Source organism: Chelmon rostratus, chromosome 4, assembly GCF_017976325.1.
Source record: "Chelmon rostratus isolate fCheRos1 chromosome 4, fCheRos1.pri, whole genome shotgun sequence".
NCBI classification, from domain to species: domain Eukaryota; kingdom Metazoa; phylum Chordata; class Actinopteri; order Chaetodontiformes; family Chaetodontidae; genus Chelmon; species Chelmon rostratus.
In genome coordinates this window covers 18,302,681-18,315,126 of record NC_055661.1, presented here as the reverse complement: position 1 = coordinate 18,315,126, position 12,446 = coordinate 18,302,681, and the positions used below count along the sequence as shown (strand labels likewise).

Sequence of the window (12,446 nt, the reverse complement as noted above, 5' to 3'; positions counted from 1 at the left end):
TTTTCATCCACAAATTGTTCACAGTGATTCCAAACCAGAGCTACCTTTACCCCATTAGGGTACATTTGCAATTGCCAGGGGGTACATGGAAACACTGTGGATAGCTCAATTAGGTGTAATAAAATGGAAGTTTTATATTGATTTAAGATATCTATATATCCATATACTGAGTCGTCCATAACACTTGACCACCATGTACGATAGTTAGCAGAGACATATAAGCGGTTATCTAAAAATAACGAAATAGTGATGGCTAAATGCAATGGATAAACAGATCAAATAGTTATCTAGCTAAAAGTAATGGGTAAAGATAGTAATGAATAAACATGTGAAATAGTTAATTGGAACAAATTCACGTATGGAATACTTATGTAATAGTAATGGACCAAGAGTTGAAATAGTTAAAAGTAACGGATAAATAACTGGAATAGTTATGTAAAAGTACTGTATAAGCGGTTGAAACACCCGGCTTCTGCAGCTGTTCATACAAATTGAAAGTTGATCAAACCGATCTGTTCAATAGTAGGAAAAAGTTAACGTAACAATATCTACTTTTATATTGTTCATGGAGTTAAATAACATACAGTTCAAATGAACACAGTTGATGAAGGGCTACTTAAACTTATCTGACAGAGCTGTGGGGTTACGTCTGAAAGGCAAAGGTTGGGAATCACTACACTTACTACACTTGAGAGACAAACCCATGTTCGTCATAATAAAAGAACATGGCAGCGCAACAGTTTGTGCTTAACAGTGTTTGGTCAGCAATGGAGACATGTAACACGGAGGAATCGACTGTATCAGAATTGGTGTACACACACGATACTTATTAGGATCAATTCATTGTTGATTTTGGTCTTTTCGTTGGATTTGTTGACAATAAGTAAAATGTAGAATATCACCAGTTTGTAGTTTGTCATCTCAGCTTTTTTCTTTGTTTCCGTCCTCCCATTTGTGTGTAACTGGTGTTTGTCTGTTTGCTTTTCTTCCTGTCTCTCAGTCTCCAGACACTGCTTTGCCTGAAGGAGTCCGGTGGGTGGGCTGTCAGGGTTCACAACCCCACTTCAGACGTTACCCTTGCGGGGTGTGGACTCTCTTCCATGTTCTCACTGTCCAGGCCAAGAAGACTGGAGGCACAGGTACACACACACACACACACACACACACACACACACACACACACACACACACACACACACACACACACACACACACAAACACACACTCACTCACTGAGTTTTTATTGCTGTTCAAAGACAGGGCAGGACTGAGGATGAGGGCTTTGTCAGGCTTTGTAAACAAATTAGCCTGGGAATGTTTGGTGGTCTGCTTTCCTTTCATACTGACTTTATTTACCATCACACAGAGAAAAGGCTAAACATTCACACACACGAAAACACATATCATGGTGAAGTTTTGACCCGAATTCTTAGAGGTTTTTTGTCCTTTGTTTTGTCATTTTGTCACAACTAAAATTGAGCCTAATTGCGGCTGTGTGAAAAGGGATTATGTTAGATTAGTGGAATGTGAGTGGTTAATAAAACGGGCAGATGACCAGAGACTCCACTCCCGGCAGCAACGTTAATCTCCCTTCAACTCACACACACACACACACGCGCACACACACACAACAACGCACACACACACATACAAACACACACAGAGGTTAATCCCAAGGTTTAGGGACCATCATGTGACCTGCAGATGGACTGGCCAAAAGGGGGTGTCCATCTGGCCCCCCACAGACCACCATCTTAATGGGGTATACACACACATACTGTACAGTATTGACCATAACATAAATCTCCATTACTTCATATACACAGACTGCATTGAATGTTAAAGGTGTGAACAGATTATTAAAGGTTTGAACACATGCCTAACACAAGACCATTCCTATTTTTATAAGGAGCGCACACACACACACACACACACTCCTACTGTCAGTACGGTTCATCTGAAGGTCCTGCTAAGCTGTGAACAAAAGCAAACAGCTCCAGAAAAATATGTTTGTGGCCTGTTGATGTCCTGAGATAACAGCCTGGCCACCATTCACACAGCGGGTTAACTGTATTTAATCTCCAGATTGAGTTATCCCATTCACATAGATAATTCATCTCAATATGGGGTTAACCCATCTCTCTGACTCCCGGCCCACATAACCGTGGGAATCCAGGAAGCCGTGGACACACACTGCCATCAGCAAGCTTTTAGGCTGCAGCATAGGTTAACAGTACATTATGAAGATGACCAGCTTTACACAGGCAGGTGATTGTGCTTCACATAACAGATAATGACTCAGTTCTACTTGCATTTACATTTACTTTTCCAAACATCGTGTTTAAAGTAACAAAATCCAGATAAAGAGCAAAGTTTGTGTTTGAAGTGATCTTACGAAAGAATTTGTGATACTGTTGTTGTGTTGTGACATGCAGTACACAGCATTAACTGACCCTGTGTCATTCCCCTCCAGATCCCCAGGAGGTGCTGAGTGCGATGAGAAGCTACGTCCACAGCTTCTTTGGCTGCAGGCCGTGTGCCGAGCACTTTGAGAACATGGCGAGGGAGAGTCTGGCGGAGGTGAACACGATGTCGTCAGCAGCCCTGTGGCTTTGGTCCAGACACAACCGCGTCAACAACAGAGTGGCAGGTAGGAATCAGCACAATCACCTGTAGCTGGTTTGCAGAATCTCTGTCACGCTGAATCTCTGTCAATTACTAAACTCCTTTCTGTTATTTCAGCTGTGGTAGACATTCTTGTATTGTTCTTAAAGTTACAGTGAAATAGCTGTCATAGCATCTTTAGCTTCCGTAAGGCAAATCTGATTGTTCAGATGTGATTCAGTGGTTCCAAAGTGGGGGTAGCATAGTGAATATGGAGGAATACAGATCTGTTGTCCTCCATCTACACCTCCCTGACCTGCATTGTTGGGTCAGGATGAGTAAATTAGAGGATAAATTAGAGTACAACCAGATTCTCTTCAAATAAAAAAAAAACTCGGCAAAGACGTCCAAACACACAACTCTGACTGTGTTAGTATCACTCTGCTAGCCACTATGTCCCACAAGCTATTGGTATAGCACGTTTATACGATGGCCCTGGTTGGTCTGATGCCTTATATCACATTTGATGAAATATATATATATGTACTGTATACACCCCAGAGTTCAAGATGAGCCTTCAAAAATATTTCAGCATGAGAGGAAAGAGGGAAATTTTATTTGAAACTCTCAAAAGTTACTTTTCATGGCATTTACAAAGAGATAAATAAACAATCAACACAGGATTAGAACGCAGAATTTTTATTTTTTTTTTAATTTGCTGTCTTTAAAGTGAAGACAGTATTTTAAAGAAACTTTCTGCTACAAAGAGGATGTGACTATGCAGCTACTATTTAAAGGCGCTAACTTGGTTTCTTGGAAATTATAATCCGCATTTCTCACTATTGTCTCCATTTTATAGACAAAATAACAAAATCGATTAGAAAACTGGCAGATTACTTGATTATGAAAATAATCGTTAGTTGAAGCCCTAATGCAAGGGAAAAGAGGACGTGTGCTTTCCGTTTTAGACACTATACAGTACATGATGAAGATAATCGTTGTGAAACTGAATTAAATCCATCTCATTGTAAGTTCATGTTATACACCTTAGTGTGTTAAGCCATCCCTGTCACCCCCACTTTTTCATCCCACCATCTTTCCACACTCCTCTTTTCCGAGTCTGCCCATCCACATCTTGAAATCCTCAGCATTACAGTACTCAGTTTTGGGGCAAGATTTTCAGTTCCAGTTCCCTCTAATGGTCAGTTAGTCTCTGTAATACGACTAAGAGGGTGCAGGGAGGAGGAAGAATGGATCCTCAGATCAGACACCAGCTGTCACCCTGTCTTAGCCCTCCAAGTATCATCTGCCTCTGACTCACCCATTTTCTCCTGACCCCCCTCTGCCATTGACCACCCTTCTCTCACCCTTACTTTGATTCTCTCCCGCACTCCACTGTCCCACCACTATCGCCTCACCAGTCACCAACCATTTCTTATTCATGTCTTTCATATCCCCTTCAGACTTATCTCCCCAAATCCTGCTCTTATACCTTTTCTTCATAGGTTTGTACACCAAACTACAAGGAATTTCTATCCAAATCATCATTTAAACTCAGCAGTTACCCAATCATTCATTTTTAGTAGTCTTTACACAGAAATGAGAATCTTCTCATCTTTTCCTGCATGTTTAGTTCTCCTCTAATCCTCAGTCCAGACTTCTCTGTCTTTTCTTGCTCTGTACGTAAAAGTTTTCTCTTTTTTAACCGTGCTGTATCAGCATATTCCACTTCTGCCATCAGTCAGAGAGTATTAAACAGCTCCCAGACGTCCCTCCTCCCTTGCCTGTGTTCATATGATTTTATTAGGCGCAGGGCTGTCATTAACAGCCCACTTTGTTAAATCACTATCTTTTGTTTGTGTTGACTACCCCCTCTTCTATCTCAGGGACAGCTTGTGTCCTGAACAACAGGGGCCAGAAGGACACTCGTCCCCACGTGTGTCTGCTCCCCAGACGCTTAAACACTATTCAACCCACCACCGTCATCCATCCGTCTTCCCTCTCTTCCTCTATTCCTGTGGCAGTCTTTCTCTCTTTCCACTCAGCATCCCCTGGGACTCATATCCTCCGCTTGACAAGTAATAGCACAGCATCCTCGCAGGATGGGTCCCCCAGGAACCAGCCCTCTCTGCCCACACACACACACACACACACACAAACACACTATTCCCAAGGCATTGTGTGACAGCAGGTGGCAAACACCACGACGCAAGCCACACACGCTCCCCACTCCTTTCCTCCCCCTCCCAAACACATACACACACAGCCTCTCCAAGCATGGGTCAAGTTGTGGCGTGTGGCAGGGGGAGTTAGTCATGGTGGAGGGTGAGTCGGGGTCCACAGGGGATAAGTCGGGTGAATCAGGAGAGAGAGGGAGGAGCGGAGGGTTTAGCTGTGTTTGTAGCAATGAGTGGCAGCGTCTCCCCGAGGAGAGCACACTCCGTTCTCTCCATCCACTCAACCCCTCCTGTCCCCTTTGCCTAAAGTGGAGCTCTTTAGCAAGCCTCCCCGCCCCTCCTTTCACGAGCAGCCATGCATGAAAGAGCAGCTATTTGTAAAGCGGCCGAACAATTAATTTAGCTGGCAACAAAGAGGCCCCAGGGCCCTCGGCCTCCTCGCGGCAGCAGTATTAAGACCGGTGGCAGCTCAGTCCTGTTGCTGCTTGTCAACAGGCTGAGGCTGACTCACATTTCTACAGACAAAACAGCTGCTGCACCAGCCTGACTGCCTTCAGGGCTGTGTGTGCACTTGAAGCACTTCTTCTAGGGTTTATGCATTTTTTCAGTAACAGTACCTGAGTATTGATACAGATGTGAATGACATTGCCTTAAAATATTATCATGGGTTTGCAGAACATTTTTGTGACAATACTACTCTTGAAGAAGAACAATAAAATAAGAATTATCTCTTTTTTACTTTAGGAAAATAACTGAACAATTACTGTAGTTTGTTTAATTTAGTTGTTTGATTTCTGACTCTCCTCATACAACGGCAGATATGTCTGCTTGAGATAGTATACATTTGTTGTGTCGCCACCTTTTTGCTGTTATGTAATCATGTTCTTGCACTGCTTAAATGCTACCAGTCTCACTGTAGATCTGAGCTTTTAAAGCCGTACCACTTCCATGCCAAAGTCAGTCCCATTTTAGGAACTAACAAGCATTGTTACTCTGGCCGACAGACATGCATGTTGCTTCCTCACATAGTCATGACACACGTACTGAACGTCAGCATGCCAAAGTACAGTTAAAATTATTCCGTTATTTTTATGAACGATATGACATGGCACAAACCTACTTGAGAAATATAAACTTGTTTTTTTACAAAGTGCTTTTTTATTTAACAAATGAATCCAAAATTCTCAAATTTTAAATGTTGTTTTAACAGCCATATAAGACGAAGATAGATGAAGGAACCAACTGATCAGAGAGATAAATCACAGCTCTCTCAGAACAAGTTAGTTGGGGTTGTGTTGAGCTTAAACCAGCTGGTGCATGTTTGCAAGCCGCGATTCCAGCTCAGATGGCTACTCTTAAAGGACAAGCTGTACAACTGCAACTCAGTGTGGTATATTGGCTAATATTTATACCAACAGAGCCCCTGAATATCTCAATGTCACGTTCAGTCCCAAAATCACTCGTCCTTTCTGTTCTGTTGAGCTTGGACTTGGCATAAGTTACCTATGAAAACAAGAGGAACATTTTTTTGGTGGGAGGGCTGGATGTGCACACTACATTTACATTTGTATGTTTGACTTGATTTGTATTGATGATTGTACAGGTATTTATTGCATTTTGTCAGGAATGAGTCTTGGACTTAATTTTGTCAACCCTGAAATTTTTATTATCATACATAATGTAAAGGATTCTCACAAACTAAAGTAGTAAACTACACATTTAATGCCATTTTTTGGTGCTTGACAGTTCTACATTATTGAGAAATGTGCTCTAGACACATTAAGTCAGCATGAGTAAAAAATGTCAGATCTGTCATACAATAAACAGAATTCCCAGTTTAGGTTTTGTCTGGATTATTTAAATGAGCATAAAATGTCTGACATCAGCCCAGCTGCCATAATGGCTCAGTATGCCGCTCGGTGTCGGTGATCCTCACTTACAGAATTAGTGCTGAGGAAGCTAGTTTGACGTGCTGAACAATACATATTTATACCTGATGAATATGTATGCGCGGCGGCGATGACATCTCCGTGACAGGCCATTGTGGCAATCTCAATATGGCTGGTATGGCTAAAGTCACCCTGGCCGCAAACGTGGCAAGCTGATTAGAATAAGGAAAGAGATCTGAGGCATCTGGGCCCGTGTGTGTGCACGTGGGTGCGTGCGTGCTCTCACCTGCTGAAATGTATGAAAGCCCCCACACACACCCACAGGCTGCAGCCCAACCCAGGACACAGTAAAATTGATGTATCCTTTATGTAAAGTACTGTATGCAGAGTACATACACACATGCATATGACTGAGATTAATCTTGAGCGGTGGAGAGAAGAAGGAGGGAGCGGGGACGGAGGTGGTGGAGGATGTAAATTGACAGTGCTGTAAAGTGACAGACCTGCTGCTGCTCTGCCTTTTTTTTTTTTTCTCTGTTCACACGTGCGCACACACACAGTCACACATGCACACACACACACACACACACAGTCACACATGCACACACACAATGGCCTGTTGGTGACAACAAGCAATTTATTACTAGATGCTGCCCTGTGTGTGTGTATGTGTAGAGCGTGTCTGTTGCATATGAGCCGGTGTAGTTTTTGTGTGTACACCTATCCCTCTGTTGGTCTATTTGCATGGATGCGGTGTTGTGCGTGAGTGACGAGGGGCGTTAGTGGGCATTGGCCACATTAAAGAAAACATGTTAAAGGAGAAAGTTTCTAATTCATTAGAAGGCCAGCTCCCCTCTGAGATTTCTGTTGCTCTCATGTTCAATTTGGAGATTGGACTCTGCTTTCAAAGGGGTCTGAAGGGACAAGACAGGTGCTCCCGAGCTCTGAGGTCTGCTGCCTGAAAACTCAGTGTGTGTGTGTGTGTGTGTGTGTGTGTGTGTGTGTGTGTGTGTGTGTGCGTGCGTGCGTGCGTGCGTGCCTGCGTGCGTGCGTGCGTGTGTGCGTGCGTGCGTGCGTGTGTGTGGGTGTGCGTGTTTGTGGGTGGGTGGGTGGAAGCTGTCCACTTTGGCCACATCTATTATCTCACCTCCCCTCCCACTGGGACATCCCAGAAGCCCATTGATCATTGTTAGACCCTGTCATACATTCACACACACACACACACACACACACACATATCAATCCCTAGATTACATGCCCACAAACACACACAGATGATTTACATATACACACTTAAACACATACATACACATATGCATATAGGCACTTAGTTTTTACGAGCACTGTGACAAGATCAAATGGGTTCAGCACAGATTGCATCCAGTCTTCAAAGCACTTTAGTTCCTCAAGTCAATGCACCAAAAGGAGAATAAAAAAAACAACAATGGATGAAGCAGCTGACTGGGCGCTTTATGTTGTGTGATTCTTGCATGTGGCAGTGAATGGATCTGGATCCATGCAGCATTTTCTGGCCTTGTATATCCTCTGCTGTAAGTTAGGTGAGGTACTTATTAGTTTGCTACCGTGAGAAAGACTTCGAAACAGCTTTAGTCATGGAAGAAATAGGCCTATTTAGTTAAAAATGTACTTAAACGGAGTAATAGCAGCCACCACGCTTAAGTATCGCAAACGAAAGTACTTAATATGCAGAACAACCATTATAAATAGAAATTATGTTATTACCTGTTGGCAGTATTTTAATGTTGTGAGTGCACATGGTGTTATCTGGACTCACTACAACTGGCTGTATATAGTATTAGACGTGCTTTATACAGTATAGAGTGCATTTAGGCAGTCTAATGTATATCAATGCATTGTATTATCTGAGTTAATCATATGTTTAACAATCATTAAAGTAACTTTGTCACAATATCTGTCAAATGGATATAGTGGAGTGAAACGTACATTTTCCTCAGTGTAGTGGAAGAGAGGTATAAAGTGTCAGTAACAAAACTGCTTGTTTAATTTCAAAAATCAGCTCTGTGGCTCTCACAATACATGATTTTTACTTTTCAACCACCCAGCAGTCCTTTTATTGTCTCACTTCATCCTTTTTTTCACCCTATGCTGCTGTGTGCTCGTTCTTATTTCAGTAATAAAGTGACAGTAGCGCTGTTTCTGCGTTTATCTCTCCAGGCGCTTTGAGTGAAGATCCAAACTTCCCAAAGATCCAGTGGCCCTCACCAGAAATGTGTTCAGCCTGCCACACGGTAAAGGAGAACGGGGAGCACAGGTGGAACAATGAGCAGGTTCTCCCCTTCATCCTGTCCTACTTCTCATCCAGCAGTATCCTCACAGGTACAACGTTTATTTTCTAAAGAGCTCATATCTCATAAATTCAAGGATTTTTACCAAACGACAGAAATGAATTTCTTCCTTCTACCTGTTGACAGTCTGGAGCTCAATAAGAGTGAAATCCATCAGTGTCTTTCCTGAACAGATTTTTACAGAGCAGCGTGTTTTGCCTACAGATAACAAGCTGTATGTTAGCTGTTGCATGGTCTAACAATCATAATGGCAAAGGATGTGTTGTCTCAGCAAGCGGAAAACATAGAACAGTGGTTCCAATAAAAAAAGAGGAGAAAAAAGAAGGTAACAAAGGGCCTAGATAATCCCACTCTGTCACCTGAACCCACCCAAATTCCTTGTACAGTACACCTTCTTCTTCTTCTTCTTCTTCTTCTTCTTCTTCTTCTTCTTCTTCTTCTTCTTCTTCTTCTTCTTCTTCTTCTTCTTCTTCTTCTTCTTCTTCTTCTTCTTCTTCTTCTTCTTCTTCTTCTTCTTCTTCTTCTTCTTCAGTAATGAGTGAGTTTTCTTAGCAGTAGTCATGTCTATCATTTTTTCGGATGAACTGAGGATGATTAGAAAATCATCTGATTCTAGATAAGATGTGATGACTTTAGGAATAATATATCTGTGTCTTTCTTTTCCTCGCCCTGTCAGACTACCTCGAAGATGAAAGCCATATTCTGGCAAAACAGAGGGAAAAACATGAGAGTCAGCAGCAGGCTATGGAGGCTCAGAAACATGGAGAGCGAAAGGCCAGGGAGGCCTTGAACTCCTTGACACATCCCCTTCCGTTGGAACCCACTGTGCAAGAAGAGGAGGAAGGAGAGGAGGAGGAAGAGGAGGAAGAGGGGCCTCAGGACGAAGCAGGTGCAGATGAAGAGGAGGAACGTGGGGAAGGAGCAGCAGCGGATGAGATGGGGGGTAAGACGTCCGGTCCAACCCCCTGGGCCAAACCTGAAATGGAAGTGGGCCGAGGCCGGCGGCAGGCCCACAGCAGGCCGAGCATTGTGGGGATGAGGATGAGAGAGCAGCAGGAGGACATCGTGGATCTCGACTCATTTGTCAACCAGCACTACAAGGCCAAGGCGCTGCGAGTGGCTGCCTCCAGCCGGGTCAAACAACGCACCCTGCAGAGGAAGGAGGAGCAGGAGCCCGGGCCTGTGTTTGGGCTCGGCATGGAGCTGGACACAGGGCTCGGGATGGTGGGCCTGCAGCCTTTAGAGGACTTTGAGCTGGATGTGGGGCAGCAGAGAAAGCGGCTGCAGAAGCGAGAACTGACAGGCCGGTACTTTGTCGAGGAGGAGGAGTTGAGCCAGAGGGGACGCTGGATGTCTGTGCTGAGCATTGGATTCTCCAAAGTGGACATCAGCCTATGTGTCATTCTTTATTTCCTGTCCTCAATGTGTCTGCTGGCCATGTACCTTTTCTTCAAAAGCCGTCTCAGGCTACGGCGGGCTAAAGTAGCCCTGCCCTGAACCAAAATGCATCCGAATTTGACCTGATACAGCAATGATTAACGCTCATTAGGTTGGGGTTAGTGCAAGGGGATGTGTCACGCTTCACTGTTATCTACAACCAGAGTAGGCAAGAGCACATTTTACCCCGGCTGTCCTGGATGTGTTATGTCTAACTGGGGAGGCAGAGGAGAAGGGAAAATTAGCAGGTTACCTTCAAAAACTTTGAAAATCATGTCAGTTATTCAACCTGACACTTAATCTGGCCTCGGGAGCTTTTCAGGTAACACCTCAACTGTGGACGATCTGTGCATATAGATGTATATTTCCAGAAGAGGGTTTCTGTTTAGGCCATGTGCTAAGGCTGTTTGACCACTTATGAAGGATGAAATTAAAACCAATAAGAGATTAATTTTTTGGTTTTTTTTATTTGTATGAAGTAAATGCGACTAATATGTTTTGTTTTTTTTCACAGAGTGATTTTTGTTGCCTTACTGACATTCTGGTCATTTGTCGCAGTAATTTCTTTTTTGGTTTCTCATTGTAGGGCCTAGTACACATGTCCTGTGTACGATGACCAAATAAATTTGATTTTGTCACAATTTTTGTGTATTTACACATAAAATATTTAAATCATTTGAATTAAATACTGAAATAGGTGATTCTTCAGTGATTTTTAAACGATTTGTTCTGCAGTATCTCGCATTTCCCTCCAACCAATCACTGAGATTTTTGTGTTTATCAAGGTTGCGTCTCATTTAATAATCAAATGGTTACGAAAAGTCCTTAAATGCTTTTGTGGGCTTTTCCAGTTTGCTGAAGGCCAGATAGTTGCATCATATTGTTGAATGTTGTGAGTGGACCAGCGGATCAGCCCTGTTCTTGACCTTCAGCTCCTTTGAGGTGGCACACTGTATGTTACACCGAGCGTTATGTCACATCTTTGAATATTACATCACACTGCTGAGTCCACATAACGGCTACTCTGGTTGTTTATGAAGTGTTGTGGAGCGACGCATATGTTCACACTGGACAAGGTTTTAGAATAAGCAGGATTTGTTTTTGGCTTGTGTCCATGATGTAAAGCTTTGGCTGCTCATCTCAAAAACACTGTGTTTCTCTCTTTGCTTCTGTCTGAATCAATAAAATTATTTTTGATAAGGACTCATTGCTTTTTCAATACTGACACCTTTGTTGAGGTAGATCTAGTCACACTTTCTTTTTACCATATAACAGGAAGTTACAGAGAACGGGTAAACCTGGATGCTTTCTGTGTTGTCTCAGAAGTCAAAATATGTTTGCAGGACCTCCCAGATGTTTTCCATCACAGCTTTGGCAAAAACAAGTTTCTGTGTTTGTTTTTGTTTTGATCAAGACTACCAGGACATGAGGCAAGGAGGACTGGGGGTGTTGTAGAAATGGGGGGGTTAAAGCATCCAAGGTTGAAGGAAAAAGCCTGTTGCCATCTGCTGTGCAGCGCAAGCTAAATCCTAACAATTTCATTGGGATTATGGCAAGTGAGTAATCCAGCTTTCCTTTAGGACTAGAGGGGAGAGATTACCCTTGAGGATTAGCTCCCTGCAGATAATAAACTTTATTAAAATGCAATCGGCTTTTGTGGGGCTTCTTCCCTCACACTCTTGGAGGTGTGCTCCGTAGGGGGGCGGGCAGAAGCAGACCCTCAGGGAGGGTAACATGGGTGAGGTGGTCGGGTGAGGTGGATGAAAGAGGAAGCCGTGTGTGTGTGTGTGTGTGTGTGAGGGATAAATGGATGGACGGATGGAGGACGAGGGTTTGATGTCGTCCGGATTACAACAAGCCCATCTGAAGGACAGCCGATGCTTGATCTTGAGCTTTGTGTTTCCTAGAACGTTGGCTTGAACTCCCTTGACTCCTGCCCCTTACCTTCACCCCCAACCTCTCCTCTCTCTCTCTGTCTCTCTCTCTCTCACACACACACACACACACACACA

The 12,446-nt window shown here is 43.3% G+C and overlaps 1 protein-coding gene across 1 annotated transcript in view; it reads left to right on the top strand.

Moving 5' to 3' along the window:
- The window catches only part of qsox1 (quiescin Q6 sulfhydryl oxidase 1), a 28,678-nt gene extending 17,041 nt beyond the window's left edge, over window positions 1–11,637 (top strand). Inside the window, exons 10-13 of the mRNA XM_041935070.1 lie at window positions 1,001–1,139; window positions 2,474–2,650; window positions 8,867–9,028; window positions 9,674–11,637. Coding sequence (XP_041791004.1) covers window positions 1,001–1,139; window positions 2,474–2,650; window positions 8,867–9,028; window positions 9,674–10,494 — 1,299 coding nt within the window. The 3' untranslated portion in view covers window positions 10,495–11,637. The remainder of the gene's footprint in view (window positions 1–1,000; window positions 1,140–2,473; window positions 2,651–8,866; window positions 9,029–9,673) is intronic.
- The last annotated feature ends 809 nt before the right edge of the window (window positions 11,638–12,446 follow it).